The sequence below is a fragment of the Sus scrofa genome, chromosome X, assembly GCF_000003025.6.
Source record: "Sus scrofa isolate TJ Tabasco breed Duroc chromosome X, Sscrofa11.1, whole genome shotgun sequence".
NCBI classification, from domain to species: Eukaryota; Metazoa; Chordata; class Mammalia; order Artiodactyla; family Suidae; genus Sus; species Sus scrofa.
The window spans coordinates 58,529,580-58,555,221 of NC_010461.5; the positions used below are offsets into that span (position 1 = coordinate 58,529,580).

At 36.5% G+C, this 25,642-nt stretch overlaps 1 protein-coding gene across 9 annotated transcripts in view; it reads right to left on the minus strand.

The window, feature by feature from the left end:
• PHKA1 (phosphorylase kinase regulatory subunit alpha 1) overlaps positions 1 to 25,642 on the minus strand; it is a 127,120-nt gene that overhangs the window by 73,483 nt on the left and 27,995 nt on the right. For all 9 annotated transcript variants that reach the window (XM_021080697.1, XM_021080694.1, XM_021080698.1 and 6 more), the window contains exons 7-14: positions 19,920 to 20,018; positions 18,827 to 18,973; positions 17,549 to 17,602; positions 16,157 to 16,279; positions 12,997 to 13,092; positions 11,755 to 11,862; positions 10,244 to 10,322; positions 4,950 to 5,084 (exon numbers count right to left, since the gene is read on the minus strand). In XM_021080697.1, the coding sequence (XP_020936356.1) occupies positions 4,950 to 5,084; positions 10,244 to 10,322; positions 11,755 to 11,862; positions 12,997 to 13,092; positions 16,157 to 16,279; positions 17,549 to 17,602; positions 18,827 to 18,973; positions 19,920 to 20,018 (841 nt within the window). The remainder of the gene's footprint in view (positions 1 to 4,949; positions 5,085 to 10,243; positions 10,323 to 11,754; positions 11,863 to 12,996; positions 13,093 to 16,156; positions 16,280 to 17,548; positions 17,603 to 18,826; positions 18,974 to 19,919; positions 20,019 to 25,642) is intronic.

The window sequence follows — 25,642 nt, forward strand, 5'->3', positions numbered from 1 at the left end:
CAGTTTTAAAAATGTCAATATTATCAGTATTGGGTACCAGAAATAATATCCTATATCATCATTTTATACTGATAATATTGACATTCATAATAATATGAAAATTTTAAAAATCATGATGAATATTTTATCATTTTTCAACATTTTCTTTATTGAGGTATAGTAGATGTACAATATTATATAAGTTTATATATGTTAAATATATATAACATATAACTTATATATATGTTATATTTAAATAACTTATAAACATATATATGTATGTGTGTGTACATATATATATATCAGGTGTATAGCATGGTGATTCATAATTACATTGTAGTTATTATAAAATATTGGCTATATTCCCTGTGTTGTACAATATATACTTGTAGAACCTTTATTTTATAAATAGTAGTTTGTATCTCTTAATCCCCTACTCTTATCCCTCCCCCCTTCCCTCTCTCTACTTGTAACCACTAGTTTGTGCTCTATATCTGAGTGTATTTCTTTTTTGTTACATTCAGTATTTTTTTTATTTTTTATATTCCTCTTATAAGTGGTATACAGTATTCGTCTTTCTCTAACTTACTTAGCCTAATACCCTTAGAGTCCATTCATGTTGTTGCAAATGGCAAAATTTCATTCTTTTATATGGCTGAGTAGTATTCCATTGCATATATACCACATCTTCTTTATCCATTCATCTGTTGATGGACACTTAGGATGCTGCTATATCTTGGCTATTGTAAATAATTCTGCTGTGAACATTGAGGTAAATGCATTTTTTTAATTAGTCGTGTTTTTTTAAATATATACCTAGGAGAACTGTTAGGTCATATGGTAGTTCTATTTTTAGCTTTTTGAGAAACTTCCATACTGTTTTTCACATGGCTGCACCAATTTACATTTCCATCAACAGTGTACAAGGATTCCCTTTTCTCCAACATTTGTATTTGTGTTCTTTTTGATGATAGCCATTCTGACAGGTGTGAAGGGATATTCATTGTGATTTTAATTTGCATTTCTCTGATGATTAACAATATTGGGCATATTCCCAGACACTTTCCTAAATTCTCTTTCTGCTACTTCATTGTTAGCATATAGAAATGCAACAGATATTTGTACAATTATTTTGTATTCTACAACTTTACTGTATGCATTTATTATTTCTAATAGTTTTTCGGTGGAGTCTTTGGGGTTTTCTATATATAAAACCATGTCATCATCAAATAGTGACAGTTTTACTTCTTCCTTTCCAATTTTAATTCCTTCTACTTCTTTTTCTTGTTTGCTATGTCTAATTGGCATGCCAAGGATTTCCAATACTATGTTGAATAAAAGTGGTGAGAGTGGGCATCCTTGTCTTGTTCCTGATCTTAGTGGAACAGCTTTCAATTTTTCACCACTGAGTATGATGTTAGCTGTAGGTTTGTCATATATAGCCTATATTCTACGGAGGTACATCCCTCCTATATCCACTTTATTGAGAGTTTTTATTAATGAGTGTTAAATCTGTCAAATGGCTTTTTCTGCATCTATTGAGATGATAATATGGTTTTTATCCTCCACTTTGTTAATGTGGTATAGCCTGTTGCTTGATCTGTGAATGTTTACCATCCTTGCATTTCTGAAATAAATCCCTTTTGATCATGGTGTATGATCCTTTTGATGTAGTGAATTCAGTTTGCTAATACTTTGTTGAGGATTTTAGCATCTATGTTCATCAGAGATATTGGCCTGTAATCTTTTTTTTGTGTGTTATCTTTGTCTGGTTTTGACATCAGGATTATGTTGGCCTTGTAAAATGAGTTTGGAAGTGTTCCATTCCATTTTTTGGAAGAGTTTGAGAAAGATAGGTGTAAATTTTTCTTTGAGTGGTAGAATTCGCATATGAAGCTGTCTGGTTCTGGACTTCTGTTTTTAGGGCATGTTTTTGATTACTGCTTTAATATTTGTAATAGTAATGGTCTATTCAGGTTTTCTACTTCTTGATTCAGTTTTTTAAGGATGCATAAATTAAAAAATTTGTCATTTCTTCTAGATTTGTCCAATTTGTTGGTGTTTGGCTGTTTATAATATTCTCTTATAATCCTTTGTATTTCTGTGGTAACCACTATTAATTTTGACTCTTTTGCTTCTAATTTTATCAGGCCTAAAAACATATTCTGATAAAGAGTTGAAAATTTCCAGTTCTGTCTATCGTCTTGCTTAAAGTTTTGTATATTTTTGCCACTTTGTTTCTGGTTGAAGAGTTTCTTTCAATATCTCTTGTCAAGCAGGTCTAGTGTTCAACTCCCTCAGCTTTTTTCTGGGAAAAAGTCTTTATTTATTCTTTATATCTGAATAATTTTTCTAGGTAGAGTATTCTTGGGTGACAATTTTTCTTTAGTATATCAAGAACATCCTTTCACTCTTTCCTGGCTATTAGGGTTTTTGCTGAGAAATCTGCTGATGGGGCTTCTCTAGTGTCTTACCACCCTCCTCCCGCCCCCTTGGCTGCCTTTAAAATTCTTTCTTTGTTGTTAACTTCTGACAATTTTAATATCAGGCATCTTCAAAAAGGTCCTTGTGCAATGAGATTAATTAGCTGCTCTCTTTACTTCATGGACTTGATTATCCAGGTCCTTTCTCAAGTTTGGGAAGATAGCTGTTATTTCTTTAAATAATCTCTCATCTCTCTTCTACCTCTCTTCTCCTCTGGGATATCCATTAGCCTACTAAAAGTGTTTTGTCGCTCTGGTAGGATCTCGATTTCCATTATATTTATCTTATTTCATATCTATCTATCTATCTAGATATCTAGATATTTATTTCCATTATATTTACCTTATTTCATATCTATATCTATCTATAGATATTTCTATCTATCTTATTTCTCTTTCCTCTTCTACTTGTATCATTTCTAGATTTCTATCTTTGAGTTCACTAATTCTCTCTTCAATATAATATACTCTATTTCCAATGCTTTCTAATGCATTCTTCATCTTGTTTATTGTGTTCTTCAGCTTGAGAATTTTTGTTTGGTTCTTTTTCACAGTTTCAATTTCTTTGGTAAAGTATTCCTTCTGTTCATTCATTTTATTCCTGGGGTATTAAACTGCCTTTATTCAATAAACTTGATAATTTATATATGTTTATATTTTAGTTTTCCATTTTTAAGTAAAATTTCTTAGAAAATTCCAACTCTGCACTTAATTTAAAAAGAAAAGGGGTGGTTCCATTGTGTCTCATTGGTAACTAACCCAACTAGTATCCATGAGGACATGAGTTTGATCCCTGTCCTTGCTCAGTAGGTTAAGGATCTGGTGTTCCTTGAGCTGTGGTGTGCGTTGCAGATGGCTTGGATCCTGCGTTGCTATGGCTGTGCTGTAGACTGGCAGCTGAAGCTCTGATTTGCCCCCTAGCCTGGGAATTGCCATATGCCGTGGGTGTGGCCCTAAAAAGAAAAAAAAAAGCGATTTTCTGCATTATAACTAGAATGGAAGAGTGGGGAAATCCATATAATCCTAAAGCCAGATTCTCCGTTAATAGCTTTGAGAGTTCAGGCCTTGCTGGCATAAAATATGGGTGCCTAGGAACGATAAAGAACAGTCAGTTCTGACTGTTGGTCATTTCCTCCTTGACTGATTCCCTCTCAATTTAGATCTATACAACTGTCATAGAAATTGAGTGTCTGGAGTAAATGCTAGTAAAAAGGAAAGGAGGTTGGTTTTGAGCTGGACAAAATTTGGCTTGGTTTTAATTACTGACAGACCACCCTTGGTGGAGGAAATAAGTACATACACACTCACACACACACACACACACACACAAACACACACACACAACTAGTCTTTGGGTTTGTAAGTGGCAGTCTGCTATCTAAAATACATTCTTTGTTTATAAATTTACCCCTTTGTGGCTTGATTTAAGATTGTATTAATTTCACATTGGTGCTATAACAAATTAACACAAAATTAGTAGCTTAAAACAACACACATTTGTACTCTTACAGTCCTGGAGATTGGAAGTCTAAAATGAGCCTAATGGCTATTATGAGGTAAAATAAAAAATCAAGGTGTCAAGCAGAGTTGGTTCCTTCTGGAGGCTTCAGGAAAGAATCTGTTCCTTGACTCTTCCAGCTCCCAGAGGTTAAGGCTAATAGCCTTTTTTAATCTCTTGCTTCTGTTGTAACATCTCCTACTTCTATGGCCTGATCTGCCTCTGGATATCTCCTATAAGGATACTTGTTATTACATTTAGGGCCCACCTGGATAATCCAGAATAATCATCCCGATCTTAATCTCCTTAACCTAATCACACACACACAATTCCTTCTGCCTTATAAGATAATGTTTACAGGTTCCAGGGAGCTTGGACATGTTTTGGGGCCATTATTCAGCCTTTCATAAGGGTAGTTCAGACATTTTGAGCATCCTTTCTTTTTTAGCCAACAGTGTAGTCATTTATTTAATGTGAAATTTGTAATAACTTGTGTAAATTTATAATGTATAGTAATTTAAAATCAAATTTAAGATATAAATTGAATAAAAAAAGTCCTAATTAAAAATAAGTATTAGATTAAGAAGTTGAATTTTTAAATATTGTCAACTAATTCATTACATGACAAGGTATAAAATAAGTAAAAACAAGTTCTTGGGCTATTAATCCACATAAAATTAGCATGCATTCAAATAGAAATATAGGTCCCAAGAAAGGGGATAACATGTTGGTTAAGCACACACTTGGAATGAAGATACAACATTGCCTGGCAACAGCTGTGCCCTATGTCCCAGAGAGTTCATAGAACACAATGAAAATTATCAAGCCTACATAGGATATATAGGGTTAGAACTTAAGATTCCAGACACTAAATTCCTTTTCAGGTCCTGTTTAATACAGCAATATATAATCAAGAAAAAGTAAAAAGCAAAGAAACCAGCCTGTATCAAATAATGCTTTGATTCTAGCAGGCTGGCCAATCTCCTTACCTAGGCTGGAATAAATGTGGCTGAGAATACGAGCTGGTTGGACTCTGATGGGGTACACTTCAGCAATGGTCTCCACATCAATTCCCTTGTCCTTCAAAATGGCCTTGATTTCTTCTGTCTCAGCTAGAATAGAAACTATAGAAAAGAAAGAAGATGAAGTGAACAGAAAATTTTATTTCAACAGGAACCTAAAGATCTCTTCAGCCACATAATATATTTTGAAGGAGAGAGAAAAGAAGGGGAGGAAATTAATAGTTATTGCAGAAACTTGAAGCAAGTATCATGCTAGGTACATAATAATATTATCTAAATGGAAAAGGGAACAAGGATCTCATGACTAAGGTATTTGATTCTGTTTTTTGGCTAAATACCTATGTACTTCTAGAGAATGCCATACTCTTCATATCTGGGATTCTACATTTAAATAGAAAAAAAAAGACCAGGGCCAGGATTATGTGATGATAATAAAGAACACTCTAATGATACAAAATATCATTAGTTCTATAGCTAGAGAATGATAGAAGGCAAGGTAGACTGGGGATAAAGAATTGAGGTGCCATATTTAAAACTGCGTGTGGTCCTTTTGCGGGATGGGGATAATATTTCTCTAGACTCAGAGCCTGTCAAGCCTGGACAGCTCCCTTTTCTTCCTCTCACACTCATAACTTTAAAGTGGTAATCATGCTCACAAGGAAGAAGTCCAGGTCAGCTCCCTGAGTCTTCTGTCTATTCTTCCTCTATGGGACTGATAACTCTCTGGTGGCCCAATAATCTGAGTGGGGCCTCATCTGGCTTAACGCTAAGCACCAGACACAAACATGCACCCTGTTTCTGCTCCTGTAGTGCTGCTAGATATGTTGAATTGGGTTTATGAGCAAATGAAGGTACCTCTCAATTCATTCCAGCTTACCAACATTGTCTATGTTGAGTTTGGTCGGGGAGGCAAAAGCCTTATTAACAAAGTGCTACTCTGCTTTCCTTTGCCATTATCTTTTGTATATTTTTCTATCATGGGCACCTTATGGTGTTGTGTTGCTGTGGTTTGAGGTAGGATATGCAGGCCATGGTGATTCGGGAGTTCCCTGGACAGAACACCATTTAAGTACTTCGAAGAGAAAATGACAAAGATTCTTCAAGGAAAATATAAAGAGGAAGAATAATAGTAGGCTGAGAAAAGTCCAGGAAAACACATGTGGTCATCCATCCATTCATTAATAAACATTAACTAAGCACCTAAATGGATATGGTACTATGCTAGGTACTAGGGATTTAGAGATGAATAAATCAGTCTCTCCTTCATGGAGCTCACAGTGTAATGAAAATGATACACAAATGAACTGATTATAAAGTAACTTGTTAGGTAAATAGAGATACGTGCATGACATTATGAGACCACTCAAGAATGACACCTATCTAGTGTGGGGCTGGTAGGGAGTAGTTTCAGAAAAGGCTTCTTGAAAGAGTTGATGTCTAAGCTGAATTCGAAAGAATAAACAAATTAGCCAAAAGAAAGAAGGCAATAGGAATGGGGAAGCCATTTTAGGTAGAAAGTCCAGAATGATCATAAAACATGAATATGGAAAACAATGTAGCTATGTATCTGGCAGGGGGAATAGGGGGCGGCTACATATACTTCAATACTGCTATAGCATGAAATACCTTGTTCAGTGGCAAAAACAAAACAGAAACAAAACTACCCCCCGACATCACCACCAAAATGTATCTGGAATGCCAGACGGGGGCTAGATCATCATGTAGGGCACATGTGACACTTTAAGGATTGTTTTTTTTTTTTTTTTGTCCTTGAGTAATGATTTCCAGGGGCATTCCTATCGTGGTGCAGTGGAAATGAATCCAACTAGTAACCATGAGGCTGCAGGTTCGATCCTTGGCCTTGCTCAGTGGGTTAAGGATCCGGTGTTGCCATGAGCTGTGGTGTAGGTCACAGACAGGGCTCAGATCTAGCGTTGTTGTGGCTATGGTGTAGGTCGGCAGCTGTAGCCCCGACTAGACCCCTATCCTGGGAACCTCCATATGCTGTGGGTGTGACCCTAAAAAGCAAAAAAAAAAAAAAAAAAAAAATTCCAAATTACATTCTTCTGAGCCTCAGGGTTTAGCAGAGGGCAATGCAGTGGGTAGTAGGAGCAGAGGGAAGTGAACAATATTCTGGGACTCCAGGAATATCCGTAACAACTCATATTTTTGTTTATATTTTATAAAATATTTAGAAAATGCTTATTTGATACCATCTATGTGCTATGGTATATATGGTAGGATTACAAAAATAGTCATGATCCCTGGAGAAAATGACACTGATATTGGGTCTTACTAGAGGGCTGAATGGGAGTTATTTCTGTAAAGGTGAGGGTAAATTTAAGGGAGAAGTTGTTCCAGACAGAAGAAATAGTATAGACAAAGTTTCAAGGGCAACAGAGAACAAGGCAGATCTAGGAATTATGAAAAAGTTCTTTATAGCAGGAGCATGGAGTGTGAAGAGGAAGTGATGAGAAATGACACTGAAGATAGGGTCAGGAACCAGATCTTAAAGAGCCATGTTAGGTCAAGTTAAGAAAGTTGGCATTCAGAAGCCCCTGCAGAATTGTAACTAGGGGAATAACCTATCCATATCTCCATCTTAAAAAGAGCATATTCATGTTGATGATTAAATAATAAACTGATACACTATAGAAGACCAACACTGAAGATAGGGAGACCACTTAAAAAATTATTGCAGTAACAGAATGAAGAGATGCTAATTACTTAAATTGGGATCATGACATTAGTACTAGATAAACTAGATGGATTTCTGAATTATTTAGAAGGTAAAGAAACCAGGACTTGTTAACTGATTGAATGTAAGAGGTGAAAGGAAGGAGATATTGAGAATGATTCCCTAGGTATTTATTTGTGTGACTGAGAGAAAAGTGTACTATTCAATGACATAGGCAAATAGGGAGAAAAGCAGGCATGAATGATGTGGTACTAGGAGGGTGCAGCTGATTAATTTTAGACATACTGAATTTAAAGTACATGTGAGGCAACCAAGTAAGCCTGTCTTAAAGGACATTGATACATTCAAGAGTCACTATAAAAAGACATGAGATGGATCAAAGAAAATATATAAAGAAGAAGAGAAAAGGATCTAGAATATGACCTTGTATAAACTCTAGTAGATTTTAGCCAGGTATAGGTCAGGCATAAGATCAGAAAACACAGACTATAAAATTCATCTGGGGCTATGATTTTTCTGGTAGGTATAGCAGAAGTATGGTGTACTGGTGATTAAGATATTTAGATGATGAACCAAAAGGTAGAGAAAGGTAGACTAGGAGAAAATAGAGACAAGTGTAATGGGGGGGGGAGTAAGAAAACCAAAATTATATGTAGTTATGGCCAGATATTGGGACTTTGGGGGATGGAATATCTGAGGTGAAACAGTCTAAAGTTTGGTCCTCAAAGTGAGTGGAGTAGAGGTGGAGGGAAAGGTGATGAGGATTAGGGATATCCAAAATTTTTGAGGCTAAAACATTAGATGGCACTTACTCTTATGCTGAAGTCTAGCACTATGGTAGGAATTGGGGGAAAAGAGCAAGGCCATTAGCCAAGCCTCAAAGTTTTAAATGAATAAATCAGAGTTACCAGAAGACCAATATAGCCAGATGACATAGGCCTCAAAGGAGAACAAGCTTTCTCATGGGAGGGGAATAGTGATGGTCTTTTACATAATGTTTGCTATATACAGGCATATCTCGGAGATATTGCAGGTTGCGGGTTTAGTTCCAGACCGCTGCAATAAAGTGAAAATAACAATAAAGCGAGTCACACAAATTTTTGGCTTCTCAGTGCATGTAAAAGTTATGGTTACACTATGCTCTAGTCTATTAAAGTGTACAATAGCATTGTATCTAAAGAAAACAATGTACACATCTCATTAAAAATACTTATTGTTAAAAAATGCTAACCATCATCTGAGCCTTCAACGAATCATAGTAGTAACATCAAAGATCACTGATCACCGGTCATTATAACATAATAATAATGAAAAGGCTTGAAATATTGCTACAATTACAAAATGTGAACAGACACACCAAGTGAGCAAATACTATTGGAAAAATGGTGCTGACAGAACTGCTTGATACAGGGTTGCCATGGACATTTAATTTATAAAAAACACAGTATCTGCAAAGCACAATAAAATGAAGGATGCCTGTACACTGATAAGCAAAGACTACCTGCAAGACCACATAGGATGCCAAGTATAAGAAGGTTTAGAAAATACACAGGATTATTTTTTATATAGAATTAATCCCAATGGAGGATCAGGTTGAAATGGAGACATTTCAGAGGAGCTTCATAGGAAGACCTGGTACCATATTAAATAGTGTTGTTGGGGAGTCAAAAATCACCTGGAGTTTTATACTCCAGGAGATTAGCATAATACTAATGTCATTCAGTTAAGGAAGATGAACAGATCTATTTTCCTTGGGAGAGGTAAAAGGATGGATGGAGACAGAAAAGGTCAGTTTTGCATTTGAAGTATAAGTGGTAAATTTGTTTTATACATGTTGGGACTAGAATTAATAGAGCTTAGCTCAGTGTTTTGCATAGAGTAGGTAACCTTGAAATTTAAGTTGATTGCTAGGAACAAAAAATAAAAGTTTGGAGTACTCTCTAAAGAAGTAATAGTTGGAGCCATGGAATTAAATTTATGATGAAGGAGGCAGCCCTAGTAAACTCATGTAAGGTGTAAATACATAAAGAAAAGAGTATTAAGATTTACGTACACAAACATTAGAAGGAAATGAGAAAAAAGGAATGCTAGCAGAAAAAGCATAGAAGGAATGTTCAGAACGAAAGCAAAGATAATCAGGAGGCTATAATATCATGATGGTGAAAATAAAAGAGTTTCTAGAAGAAGTGGTTAAGAGTGTCAAATAATATAATTGATCAAGCATTTGTTCATGATTAAGATTAATAGCAATCTTGAAACCAAACAGAACCAAGTACATTCTATACTTTTTGAAGCCTAACAAAATACATAAAGAATAATGTCATCATTTAATGGTCGAAACCAGATCCTTTAATTAGTTAGTTAGTTAGTTAATTAATTAATTAATTTCTGGCTGCACCAGCAGCATGAGAAGTTTCCAGGTAAAAGATTGAAACTGCACCACAGCAGCGACCCAAGCCACAGTAGTGGCAATGCTGGATCCTTAACTCACTGAGTCACCATGGAACTCCTCAAACCAGACCTTTAATATAAAGTTTCTGCTGCTGTGAATAAGAATACATACCTTGAACCACAACATCTGGCTTTGGTACAGTAGAAAACCTACGATTCAGGGGATCGATTTCTCCGGGAGCTAAAAATCCCTAAAGAACATCATAAAAGGAAGATTATTATACTTCAAAAAAAGCTAATGTTTGAGGAGAAACAACACACAAGTGCCAGAACCCCATACCATAACATCTGAGAGGCAGGTATGAAAAGAAAACAAATACCTTTACTGTATGAAAATATTTGAACTACTGAATTCACTTCCAAATTAATTTTATCTGGAGTTAAATTTTAGCGACTGCCACAAATTCTTTTTTGGAAATAGATTTTTAAAAATAAATGATAAACGGAAAGTTTTCTAGTTATATTTCCACCTTCTTTGGATGTACATGAGGATCAGATCACAATGCTTATAATCAATAATTTACATCGTTAGTCCTATTGCTTTCACGTTTACTCATTCATATACTTGCTATGCTTTCTGCTCAGCAGATATCTTTTGACCTGACCTGAGTTTCTGTCCTTGATGAAATGGGATGAATTCACTCATTTAGCTCTTAGGGGTATCATTCATCTCCTCCTTTTTCATAGGATTTAACTGATTATGATTGAATGCGAAAGTCACCAGGTAAAGATTAGTTTAAACAAATTATTCTGCCCATTGTTGCTACATTCATAATAATGTCAACTAAAGATAATCAAACATTTATGCTATACACCTTAAACTAATAATGACATGTCAATTATATCTTAATAAAACTGGGAAAAAAAACAAAATAGAACAAACAAAAACAGCTGCAGAAAATAATTATATACAAACAGCTCAAAGAATCTGGCTCAAAAAGGAAAGCTAAGTTCCATTCAAGATCCTCAAGGAGCCTGAGTTATAGCTTACCTTATAAAAATAACTTATAATGGGGAAATAGATTTGTCAGTAGACCTGGAAAACTTTTGAGAAAGGGAACCTTTCTTATGGCTCGAAATGTCACAAGTGCTTTATTAAGAGCTGTTTCAACAGAATTTGATACAAGGAACATTTAAAGAGCCCCTCATCAAAAAACAAACAAAAAACCATGATGATCCCAACTCCTTGTACTGTTATCTAAAATTATCTTATCAGTTTATTCAATTAAAGAACGAAACATTACATTGTTTGGAAGAGTTAGCATTAAATCCATTAAAGCCATTACTAACCAAGCATAATTACACACGCAGTCACCAGGCAAGGCACTAAAGGGTGTTTTGAAAGAGAAATATCTAAGGCCTGATCCCAGTGCATCTCCAACCAAGTACAGTACCAAAATAGGAAGTCCTGGGCAAGCATGAGGGACATGGCTACCAGGTGAAAAGATTTTTGTCAAGGATTGGCCATGCTCTCACTCTAAGGACCTGGAGGAAAATCTGTAATTAAGGTAGAATACAAAAGGCAAAACACATATCCTTCAGATTGAGTGAGTTGCTCACAAATCTGATTGCTATGGTGACTAAAGCAGAAAACAATGGAAGAGCCCTGAAGTCTTCCCTTACCTCTGCCATCAAGTTTCCTAAGATGTATAGAGACTGACCCCACATATGAGGCAATTTTCCCATGGGGACTCGGTCCACAGTATGAGGATTTCGATATTCTTCATCAACCTAAAAAAAAAAAAGGAAGATAGATAAAGAAAAGAACAGAATTTAAGACATTAGACAACAAAAAGGCTGAATCTGGATTGTGATTCATACTCCATAAAACAGTCACATATTCAATGGAATGAAAAGTCAAGCACTATGACTACAATTGTGAACAGTGCTACTCTAACTCTATGTGGGTACACATCGCCTGAGGATCTTGTCCAAAGGCAGATTCTGACTGAGCAGGGGTGGGGGAAGGCCTGAGATCTACATTTCTAACAAGCTCTCAGGTGTTGCTGCTGATGTTGCTAGGAGCTTGGTCCAGTCATCCCCACCAGCACAGAAAACTGTACCTCTCCCCAGGCTAATGCTCTTTTGCAATGGAGAGAAGGAACAACGGTAATCTTAATTGACATTTTGGGAAAATGGATACATACTTCATTTTTCAAGCAAGCCTGATCTACTCAAATAATCCCAGATGATTAGCCTCAAAGCAGAGAATATAAAATCCTAAAGAGTTCACACAGAACATCATTCAAGTTTGGCTTACTGATCTCTACATCATTCTCAATCCTAAAGTTTGATTTAAAAAAATTCTCTGAACAATTTATTTAATTTTTAATTATTTTATTATGGCCACACCATGATATATGGAAGTTCCCAAGCCAGGGATTGAATCTGAGCTATAGCTGTGACCTATACCACAGCTGCAGAAATGCTAGATCCTTAGCCTGCTGTGCCAGGCCGGGCATCAAACCTACACCTCCACAATGACCCAAGCCACTGCAATCGGCTTCTTAACCCACTGGGTCACGCAGAAACTCTTATTTTCTTTTTTTTAAATTGAGGTATGGCTGACATACAGAAAGACCATACATATCTAATGTGTGCATCTTGATGAATTTAAGGATAAGTATATACCTGTGAAATTACCATTGTAAAGTTTGGGCTTGCTTTTGTCTGGCTACATAATGGTACCATAACTAAGCCTGCTTTAAAGATTTATTTTCAAAGGAATAAAATCATATTTTATTGTCCTATACCTAAAGACAAACTTTAGAACATTATAAACAGATGATTAAAAATTATTTGACTCAAACAAGGCAGTTTGAGTCCTCTTCTCCCAGCTCCATGTTAAGGCATCGCCCAGCTCACCTTGTCAGGAGGAACACTGTACAGCTCTGGTAGAAGTGGGACTCCATTTTTTCCCTTGATGAGGACTGCTTCAAGAGCCTCTCTGTATTCTTGAACCTGTAGATAAGAGAAAAGAACAAAATTTATAGAGCTCCCTTTGGGATCTAGGGGATGTCTGTAACCAAAGAAGGTCCTAATGCAAAGGAGTGTATTCACCTAGTGAAAGGGAAAGGGGGAAGCAGCATTTACTAAATGCTGATTGGAGGCCAGATACTATGCTAGGAGTTTTGCATACTTTAACGCATTTAATTTTAATAACCATCCAGGTGTGCAGAATTAAAGCCTTTTTTTTAAACAAGGAAATGAAGGCTCAAGGAGGTTATGAGCTTGTGAAAGATCACACAGTGAGTGTAAGATTCAGCCCAGATTTAAGCCCAAGTCAGCCTGCCTTTACAGGCCTGTGTTTATTCACTATGTACAGCTTCCTAACTTCAGATGTAATTGCTTTTAAAAGTGTATTTTCAGGGCCAATTAGTTTCTATTACTACCAAGTTTCCATTTTTTTGCTTAACAATTTGCTGTAGATTAGTAATACATAAAAAATATAAACAAAACCCACTATAATTTATGGTGGAAAAAATTATACAGTCAGTTGTGCTATAAATGTTGTTTTGAAAATACAAATTTGTTCCAGTGCATTTGATATATTAGAGAACAACTTGAGCATAACATGAATTTCACATCTGCTTACTCACAATTTCAACCTGAGAATGCAGTCAGCCAAACTGAGTCGTGTAAGAATACATAACGCACATACAAGCACACACCTTAGGAAAACAATGAATCACAACCCATCCATATGTGGTCTTATAACTTTCCATTCAACTCTCCTCTGCCATTCCCAAGCTGCTCTCTTCTCATGGCCACCCTGGCTGTGTGGCTCTGTGTCTTCCCCCTCTTTCTCCTTGGCCTATTTTTTGATTCTTCCTCTCCGTTTGACATTCTTTTCCTCTTTTCTCTTATACTAGCTCCTTTTTGTTCTCTTCCTCTGGCACGTAGGGTGGCAGGCATGGGGAGCTCTGAGAGTGAGCTGGTAGGAAAGTGAGTGCACATTTCCACAAGCAAACTTCAGGGCTTTTTCATGGTACAAATGCCACATCTATTGCGGTATTTATGTGTTAACCATTTAATATGTATAAGGATGTGGTACTGTTTTTATTAGGTTCCTATTACTTTGTATTTCTGACAAGCTTTTAAAGCGTTGTTCTGCAATCATATTTCCCCATAAGCCCAATAGTTTTTACTTCTCAAATGTGCAGATGATGGTGATTTTTAGAGAACATGTGTATGTCTCATTATAGCCAAACTACCGTACTTTGCAGTTGTGATATGTCTTTATCTGTGAAATTCAAAGAATATCAGGGCTATCTACTTCTTCAATGAAGAGAAAAAACCATTCTCATCATATGCCTCATTTTATTGCACATCACTTTACTGTGCTTCACGGATAATGCATTATTTACAAATTGAAGGTTTGTGGGAACCGAGTTGAGCAAGTCTCTCGACACCATTTTTCCAACAGCATTTGCTCATTTTGTGTCTCTGTGTGTCACATTTTGGTAAATCTCACAGTATTTCAAATCCTCCACCAGCAAAAACATTATGGCTGGTAGAAGGCTCAGATGACAGTTTAGCATTTTTCAGCAATAAAGTACATTGATTTTTTGTAGACATAATGCTATCATACACTTAACAGACTATAGTGTAAACATAACTTTTATATGCACTAGGAAACCAAAATTTTTAACTGACTTGCTTTACTGAGATATTTGCAATATTTGTGGTGGTCTGGAACCGAACCCCCCCATATCTCTGAGGTATGATGACTGTACAGAGAAACTGAGGAAGTCAATGAAAATACTTGGGCTGTTCAGTGGTCAGGAGCAAAGCCAGGAAAAAAGAAAGGAATAAAAAAGAATCCAGGCCTTTCAACTTTTTCTCTCAGAGTTCAAAAAACCTGAATGTGCTTTGTACTTAGTTGGCACATTTAATAAATAAATCTTTCTTTGAGGAAGCACCACTTTGGATAAACAATTTTGTGGAATTTGAGGGCTGAGAAAATTCTACTGCTGGTAGAATCAAAATAGGGTGGTCAAAATAGGGTGGTCTATTATTGCTTATATTATTTCTTGCTCAAAAAAAGGATACTCGGAGTTCCTGTCGTGGCACAGTGGTTAACGAATCCAACTAGGAACCATGAGGTTGTGGGTTTGGTCCCTGCCCTTGCTCAGTGGGTTAACGATCCAGCGTTGCCGTGAGCTGTGGTGTAGGTTGCAGACGCGGCTTGGATCCAGCGTTGCTGTGGCTCTGGCGTAGGCTGGCAGCTACAGCTCTGATTCGACCCCTAGCCTGGGAACCTCCATATGCTGCGGGAGCGGCCCAATAAATAACAAAAAGACAAAAAAAAAAAAAAAAAAAAGGATACTCTATAGTTGACTAAGATTTAGAGTAAAATAGCACTTTGTGACCTCTGAAACTTTGTCATAACCCTATTATTTAAACTCATATTGGCAGTTATAGATAACAATTGGCCAAAGCATTTAAATTACACAAAATTGTATTTTATGTAGCCAAGTATAAATGATTTCAAAATCTGTTTTATTTATGTCAAAGTTTAGAATATAGCAAATTTGCAGAATGCCTAACACTAAAGTTCCTTGATTAACTTGTCTAGTCTCGCTGTTTTCCAACAATACTTTCTAAACTACTTTATTCATATAGCTCAAAAAGCAATGATGACTGTATTTTGGGGGTTGAGGACAGGATATCAGTGGGTTGTCATTGTTTTTTGGTAAAGTTAGAACATCATTTCTAAGATATATTTTTTTAAAAAAAGACATACAAAGTCAGAAGATAAATTTAAGTACCTCTGATTACTAAGGCAAGAAGACAGGACTTGCTATTCTGCTTTCTATATCTATAAAAAGCCAAGTTGGAGTGATGGCAATATCCAGGTCTTCTAACTCTTAATATGGTGCCCTCAGTGACTAGTCTATAGAAGTCAACTGTGTCCTTCCTATTAGGGTAGGACACAGGGTCAGCACAGTCATTAACTAAAGAGGAAGACATAATTAGAACATTCTGCTTAAAAACTCTGTCCCCTCTGTCCCCAGTGCATTACCTGTTCTGCATTTCCACTAAAGACCCCATCAAGGATAAAGTATGTCCAGAACAATGGCCATTCGCATTCAATGTTTTCAAATAACTTCAGCTCAGCTGGTTCATAGTACAGACGATTGGGATCCTGGTTAAAAACACAATAAACAAAGTCTGTCTTATCACTCCAAGGTCAGACTGTATCTCTAGTTCAGAGGTATTACAACACAGCCTTTTACCCCTGAGAGTTTGTTTCAGAGAAGGCAGAACACATAAACACTCCCCTCCCTTAGCCAGTATTTTGTCTCTAACTAGTAAAACTGGGATAATAATAATACTACAGGCACATGTATGAAGTGAGACTAATTTGTAATAAACTTGAGTTTGGCTTTATACTTGTTAAGTTTGAGGTAGCAGCAGAACATACAAATTGAAGTGTTTAGAAGGACAGCGAGAGATGAGGGCTTGAGAATCATCCCTATATAGGTGACACACAAGCACAAGTTATAGATGTAGACCTATAGATTATGAACAAGCAGCCTAAGAACAAAATCTTGATAAACCCTCACAGTTCAGTGAGGAAGGACAGAAAGAGGAGAAAAATTAGGATGGTTTCGAGTTATGGAAATTAAAATAGGAAAAAAAAAAACCTCAAGAAAATGTAGGGGTAGGTAAGCGATGTACTACAGAGAAGTCACGGAGAATAAGGACTGGTCGCTTAGGAGATTATGATGATATTTCAGAGCACAATTTTAATAGCTTGGTAGGGGCAGAAGTCAAAAGGTTTAAAGAATAAAATGCAAGGGAGGAAGTAAACCAGAAGAGTTTGAGCTCTATAATTTAAAAAATTATAATGGCTCTCGACGAGCATGCTTAAGCCTTAAATGATGTTTACATTTGCCAATGAAAGGGGTTATCAACGACTCATTCCCTTTAATAATATTTAATTTTATCCATTGATATTTCCAAGGAGAACTTTTGACAATGGAACAAAAGGAAGTTAACTTTTCAAGATCAAGTACTGTTTAGAATTAACCAACTGCAAAAAGTGGAAGGGGTCCAAAAAGATGTACTGATAGAAAGATTTTTTTCCCTCTGTAATTACTAAATATTTAGGTGGAAAACTTTGAGACTATGTAAATATTCTGTTTCTGCTTAAACATTCACTCACTAATTTAAGCATCCATCAGTAGCGCTTTCCTGAAACTAACCAATTGCAATGTGTGGAAGGACAACCTCTTCCCCTATTTTATTTACTCCAGAAAGGTTCACAAACAAAGCTTGGCAATTAATCCCAACAAAAGTAGCAAATATTAGTTATTGTTATCCTATTTAGTGATAGGAGGTATTTTCTCTGAATGAGACTGCAGATAGTGACCATTCTACTTTGGACTCGTTTGGAGGAAAACAAACCTACCTCTTTAGGAGTTTTATATCCATCTCGTAGAAAGCGACAGCAACCATAACGACCCTGGGAATGCAGAGGAAACAAGTTGGAAGCATGTACAATAATCAATCAGAAATGTATCCTTTGCAATAGCTACATGTGCCAACCTATCAACAATACAGACATGATGCTAAAAAAATAATTTAAAAAACCCTAATATCAGCCCAGCAGCAGAAACTGATTTTAGCAATGTGATTTCAAGTGAGGGCTAAGTTACAGGCTCTTCCCTAAATCAGAGTTCTTATTTTATCTTCTCCATGGCTTTCCACTATAGGATAAGTCTGTGATAGCGCAATTACTTTTTTTTTTTTTTTTTGGTCTTTTTAGGGCCGTACTCGCGGCATATGGAGGTTCCCAGATTAGGGGTCCAGTCAAAGCTGTAGCCACTGGCCTATGCCACAGCCACAGCAATGTCAGATCCAAGCCACACCTGCGACCTACGCCACAGTTCACAGCAATGCCAGATCCTTAAGCCACTGAGCGAGGCCAGGGATTGAACCTGTGTCCTCATGGATGCTAGTCAGATTTGTTTCCACTGAGCCACAATGGGAACTCCATGTGACAGCCCAATTACTAATCTATGTGGTCCTGTTCACACAGTCAATAAAAGACCACAGTTTTTCTTTTTTAAAGAAAACACATTTAAAACATTTTGAGATAATTGAGACTTACAGAAGAGTTCCAAAAAATAGTAGAGTCCTCATATACCCTTCAACCACTGTTCCCTAATATTAACATCTTATATAACCATAGAACATTTACCAAAACTAAAAAAATTAACCTTAGTACAACATTATTTACCAAAATACAGACCTTATTTGGATTTCACCAGTTTTTCCACTAGTGCTTTTTTTTTTTTTTTTAATCTTCCAGGATCCAGTTTAGGATCCCACTACATTTAGTTGTCATATCTCTTTAATCTTTTCTAATCTGTGAAAGTTCCTCAGTCTTTCCTCATTTGTCATCACTTTGATATTTTGGAAGACTGTCAATTATTTTGCAGAATGTCCCTCAGTTTGATTTTTGTCTGATGTTTTCTCATGATTGGATTGAGGTACTGAATCCTTGGGGAGGACACAGTGCACTGTATCAGGGCATATACGATGTCAATACATCTTATTAATGGTGGTGTTAACCCTGATCACTTGGACAAATCACTGATACAGGTCATACTGAAGGCCCCCAAAGATACTATTTTTACTTCAAAGTTAGAGCCCTAAAGAAAAGAAAGGCACATATGGAACATACCTGAAGCTTGGTGATGATTTCCTGTTTTGTGAGCTCCACCAACTGGTTATCCTCTACTGCAAAGGCTGGGAAGGAAACAACTGAAAGTAGGCTAGCATCAACCTCTTTGGATGTTGAAGCCCGGGGTAGTATCGAATTAAGAATAGACTAAAAGAAAGGAAGTCAAATGTGGCACATTAGTAAATAGGTCTGGGATTATAAAACTAATAGCTTTAGTTTCAAAAGATTTATGTGGAAGAGGATCATTCAAATGAAAATCTAAAAATGATTCAATAGTGAGAGCTTAGAAAACTATCTATTTCTATATATCATCCCTTGCCTTAATCCTGCTCTCAATGCTTCCTAATTCTGATTCTTAAGCAGCTGCTAATGGATAAAGAATACTTCAACATCATTATCCCACCCACAATCCTGTTGCTCCATTTTCAACTATTAAGCATAAAGATAAAATGCAGCTGCTGGAAAGCAGGATTTAGAAGGTTCAGCTTCCATACACACATTTTCTGTGGAAAATTTTGCATTTTTAAAATTAGAAGACTATATTCACTAGAATACTATAGGTATTTAATCAGGGTTTGAAGAAGAGTAGAAAGACCACATTGCCAGTGATAAGAACCTTAATCTTTCAATACAGGGAGTAACCCTAAACAAAACTGAAGATACGCATTTACCACTTAGTCTAATCTCCAAATATCTAGAACCAATCACAGGCAAGAGAAAGTTTCAGAGCCACTATCAAGAACACTCAAAATAGATCACCTCTTGTTTTCTTGGTATATTTAGAAAAGAAGATTCTCAGGAGCATAGGCCATAGACCAGTGATATGACAGTAGTGCAGAATTCTATATACTATGGTGGGATCCCTTTATAACCTCAGGTGGGAAAACAGGATTATGATCTATATTACAGCTGATGTTATATCAGGCTCTATATACAACATCTCTATAGGATGCCTGATAGGACATTTTTAGCACATGGTAATAAATCGTATTATGTACTCTCATTCAGGTCCCCTTATTTTAAAGCTCAGGATAAATTTAAGTCTGGGTAAGAATACATTTTTTTTCTATGATGTGGCCCATTATTCTCTTACCTGGCAGTGTTGTACTTCATCAGCTAGGACATGGATAACTGACTGTGGCCCACCTTTCACACCAAACAGGTCCAGTTCATCTAATGCTTCCAGGGCTGCCTTTGAGGAACAAAGAAGCAAAGGACAACTTTAGCATTAGAAAGGGGTATATTTGTCTCCCAAAGCAATAGAAATAAGAGCAAACATAAACCAATGGGACCTAATCAAACTGACAAGCTTTTGCACAGCAAAGGAAACCAAAAAGAAACCAAAAATACAACTTACAGAATGGGAGAAAATAGTTTCAAATGATGCAATGGACAAGGGCCTAATCTCTAAAATATACAAACAACTTATACAACTCAACAGCAAAAAAGCCAACAACCCAATGGAAAAACGGGCAAAAGACCTGAATAGACATTTCTCCAAGGAAGATATACAGATGGCCAACAGGCACATGAAAGAATACTCAACATCACTGATTCTAAGAGAAATGCAAATCAAAACTACCATGAGATACCACCTCACACCAGTCAGAATGGCTATCATTAATAAGTCCACAAATAACAAGTGCTAGAGGGGTTGTGGAGAAAAGGGAACCCTCATGCACTGTTGGTGGGAATGTAAGCTGGTACAGCCACTCTGGAGATCAGTATGGAGGTATCTTAGAAAACTATACGTAGAACTACCATATGACCCAGCAATCCCACTCTTGGGCATATATCCGGACAAAACTCTACTTAAAAGAGACACATGCACCCGCATCTTCATTGCGGCACTATTCACAATAGCCAAGACATGGAATCAACCCAAATGTCCACTGGTAGATGATTGGATCAGGAAGATATGGTATATATACACAATGGAATACTACTCAGCCATGAAGAAGAATGGCATAATGCCATTTGCAGCAACATGGATGGAACTAGAGACTCTTGTCCTGAGTGAAATGAGTCAGAAAGACAAAGACAAATACCAAATGATATCACTTATAACTGGAATCTAATATATGGCACAAATGAACATTTCCACAGAAAAGAAAATCATGGACTTGGAGAATAGACTTGTGGCTGCCTCTGGGGAGAGGGAGGGAGTGGGAGGGATCGGGAGCTTGGGGTTATCAGACACAACTTAGAACAGATTTACAAGGAGATCCTGCTGTGTAGCATTGAGAACTATGTCTAGATACTCATAGTGCAACAGAACAAAGGGTGGGGGAAAAATGTGTACATGTAAGAATAACTTGATCCCCATGCAGTATAGTGGGAAAAAATTTAAAAGGGGGGGTATATTTCTTCTCTCTGTACCTCAGTATCTTATCAATGCACAAGATGTCATTTTAAATATGTTCTGCAGAACAGAAAATATAATAACATCCTTTATCCCCAGGGGTCTCTGAGGTTGTTTGGGGGGTGGGGGGTTTAGTCTCCCATATTGTCATGTAGACACTTTTAAGATGGAGGTTGTAGTTATATTTTCATGATACAAACTCTCAACAAATCCAGTATAGGAAGAACATACCTCCACATAATAAAGACCGTACACAACAAACCCACAGCTAACATTATACGCAGTGGTGAAAAATTAAAAGTTTTCCTCTAAGATCAGGAACAAGACAAGGATGCCCACTATCACCACTCTTATTCAGTATAGTACTAGAAGTCTGAGCTAAAGCAATTAGGCAAGAAAAAGAAATGAAAGGAATTCAAATGAAAAAGGAAGAAATAAAATTGTCATTATTTGCAGATAATATAATCTTATATCTATTAAACCTTAAAGACTCAACAACAACCAAAAAAAAAAAAAAAACCTACTGGAACTAATCAACAAATTCAATAAAGTCATAGGATACAAAATCAACCTATAGAAATAAGTGGCATTTCTATACACTAACAACAAAACATCTGAGAAAAAAATAAAACTATCTCATTCATAACAGCATCAAAAGCAATAAAATACTTGAGCAAATTTACCCACGAAGGTGAAAAATCTGTACAATGAAACTACAATACTTTGATGAAGGAAACTGAAGACAAAAACAAGTGAAATTGGCACAATATTGTAAATGAAGTATAATTTAAAAATAGAAAAATATCCCATGCTCATTCATCAGAAGAATTAATATTGTTAAATTGCCCATACTGCCCAAAGTCATATATAGATCCAATGCCATTCCTATCAAAATTCCAATGGCATTTTTCACAGAAATGGGAAAAAAAATCCTAAAATTTTTATGGAACCACAAAGATCCCAAATAGCCAAGGCAATCATGAGAAAGAAAAACAAAGCTGGAAGCATCACACTTCCTGATTTCAAACTATACTACAAAGCTATAGTAGTTAAAGTAGTATGATACAGGCATAAAAACAGACACTTAGACTAACGGAACAAAACAGAGATCCCAGAAATAAATCAATGCATTTACAGTCAATTATTACTTGATAAGGGAGCCAGGAACACTCATTGGGAAAAGGACAGTTTCTTCAATAAATGGTTTTGGGAAAACTGGATAATCACATGCAGAACAATGAAACTGGACCCCTATCTTACACCACACACAAAAATTAACTCAAAATGGATTAAACTTAAGACCTGATATCATACAACTCCTAGAAGAAAACATAAAGAGGTTCCTTTACAGTGATCTTGGCAATGATTTTTTTTAGATATGACACCAAAAGTATAAGCAAAAAAAGCAAAAATCAATTTAAGGGGGCCTACATCAAACTAAAAGCTACTGCACAACAGAAGAAACAATAAAAAAGATGAAAAGGCAACCTATAGCATGGGAGAACTTATTTGCAAACCATATATCTAATGAGAAGTTTATATCCAAAATATATTAAGAACTCATACAACTCAATAAACAGAAAAATTTTTTTTCAATTAAAAAATGGGCAAGTGTTGCTATCGTGGCACAGCAGAAACGAATCCGACTAGGAACCATGAGGTTGCATGGTTAGACCCCTGGCCTCACTCAGTGGGTTAAGGATCTGGTGTTGCCGTGAGCTGTGGTGTAGGTCACAGATGTGCTTCAGATCTGGAGTTGCTGTGGCTGTGGCGTAGGCCAGCAACTACAGCTCTGATTGGACCCCTAGCCTGGGAACTTCCATGTGCTGCGGGTGTGGCCCTAAAAAGAAAAAAAAAATGGGCAAAGGATTTAAAGAAACGTTTTTTCCAAAGAGGACAAACAAATGGCCAAGAAGTACATGAAAAGATGCTCAACATCACTAATCAACAGGGAAATGCAATGCAAGACTACAATGTGATTATATATCACCTCACACATGTCAGATATGTTATCATTAAAAAGATAAGTATTGATGAAGATGTGGAGAAAGGGGAACACTTGTACACTTTTGGTATGAACGCAGATTGGTAATAATCACTGGGGAAAATAGTAAGTATAAAGGTTACTAAAAAAATTAAAAATGCAACTACCATATGACCCAGCAATTTCACTATTGGGTGAGGAGGAAATGAAAACAGCATGTCAAAGAGTCATGTGCACTCATGTTTATTGTAGTATCATTCATAATAGCCAAGATATGAAAACAATCTAAGTGTCTGTCAACAGATGAATGGATAAAGAAGATGTGGTGTGTGTGTTATCTCTCTCTGTCTCTCTCTCTCTAATGGAATGCTATTAAGCCAAGTGAAAAGAAGGAAATCGTGCCATTTGCAACAACATGGATGGACCTTGATGGCATTATGCTAAGTGAGATAAGTCAGACAGAGGAAGATAAATACTGTATTATATCACTTATACATGGAACCTAAAGGAGTTGAACCTATAAAAACCTAGTAGAATGGTAGTTACCAGGGGCTGGGGGTAGTGGTGAAGGAACTGGGGAGATATTGTTTAAAAGGGTACAACTTGCAACTGGCAGATAAACTAGGTCCTGGAGCAATAATGCACAGCACAGTGATTACAGACAACAAAACTGTGTTATAAACTTCTGAGTTGATAACAAACTAAATATTAGTTTTTCCCACTACAAAAAAGAAATGATAATTATATGACAAGATAGAGGTGCTAGCTAACACTTCAGTGGTAGTCACATTGCAATAAATATATCAGATCAATATGCTATATACCTCAAATTTAAACAATGTTTTCTGTTGATTATATTTCAATAAAAACATTTTTTAAAAGAGAGAGGTTATAGCATTATTAGTCAAACATCATACTTTAAAAATAATTTGACCATGGCACAGGTGAATTTCTAGTAAACCATTCCTTTGACAGAAGACTTGCAAGTATGATACCAGCTCATAAGAAATGCTACAAGTTGTACAAAAATAAGATATTAAAATGCAAAAGCTATCTTAAAAATAAGATATTAAAAGGTATGATTGAGTTTCCATAAATAAGTAAATGCCCTAGAAAGATACTGTTTGACTTAAAGTCAAAAGATGAGTTTCCATGATTCTTTATTTATTTTATTTTTTTTTCCACTGTACAGCATGGGACCAAGTTACACATACATGTATACATACTTTTTCCTCCCATTGTTGTGTTGCAATATAAGTATCTAGACATAGTTCTCAATGCTACACAGCAGGATCTCCTTGTAAATCCATTCCAAGAGCAAGAGTTTGCATCCGTTAACCCCAAGCTCCTGATCCCTCCCACTCCCTCCCTCTCCCCAGAGGCAGCCACAAGTCTATTCTCCAAGTCCATGATTTTCTTTTCTGTGGAAATGTTCATTTGTGCCATATATTAGATTCCAGTTATAAGTGATATCATTTGGTATTTGTCTTTGTCTTTCTGACTCATTTCACTCAGGACAAGAGTCTCTAGTTCCATCCATGTTGCTGCAAATGGCATTATGCCATTCTTCTTCATGGCTGAGTAGTATTCCATTGTGTATATATACCATATCTTCCTGATCCAATCATCTACCAGTGGACATTTGGGTTGATTCCATGTCTTGGCTATTGTGAATAGTGCCGCAATGAACATGCGGGTGCATGTGTCTCTTTTAAGTAGAGTTTTGTCCGGATATATGCCCAAGAGTGGGATTGCTGGGTCATATGGTAGTTCTACGTATAGTTTTCTAAGATACCTCCATACTGATCTCCAGAGTGGCTGTACCAGCTTACATTCCCACCAACAGTGCATGAGGGTTCCCTTTTCTCCACAACCCCTCTAGCACTTGTTATTTGTGGACTTATTAATGATAGCCATTCTGACTGGTGTGAGGTGGTATCTCATGGTAGTTTTGATTTGCATTTCTCTTAGAATCAGTGATGTTGAGTATTCTTTCATGTGCCTGTTGGCCATCTGTATATCTTCCTTGGAGAAATGTCTATTCAGGTCTTTTGCCCGTTTTTCCATTGGGTTGTTGGCTTTTTTGCTGTTGAGTTGTATAAGTTGTTTGTATATTTTAGAGATTAGGCCCTTGTCCATTGCATCATTTGAAACTATTTTCTCCCATTCTGTAAGTTGTATTTTTGGTTTCTTTTTGGTTTCCTTTGCTGTGCAAAAGCTTGTCAGTTTGATTAGGTCCCATTGGTTTATGTTTGCTTTTACTTCTGTTGCTTTGGGAGACTGACCTGAGAAAACATTTGTAAGGTTGATGTCCGAGAATGTTTTGCCTATGTTCTCTCCCAGGAGTTTGATGGAGTCTTGTCTTATATTAAGTCTTTCAGCCATTTTGAGTTTATTTTTGTGAATGGTGTGAGGGTGTGTTCCAGTTTCATTGCTTTGCATGCCACCGTCCAGGTTTCCCAGCAATACT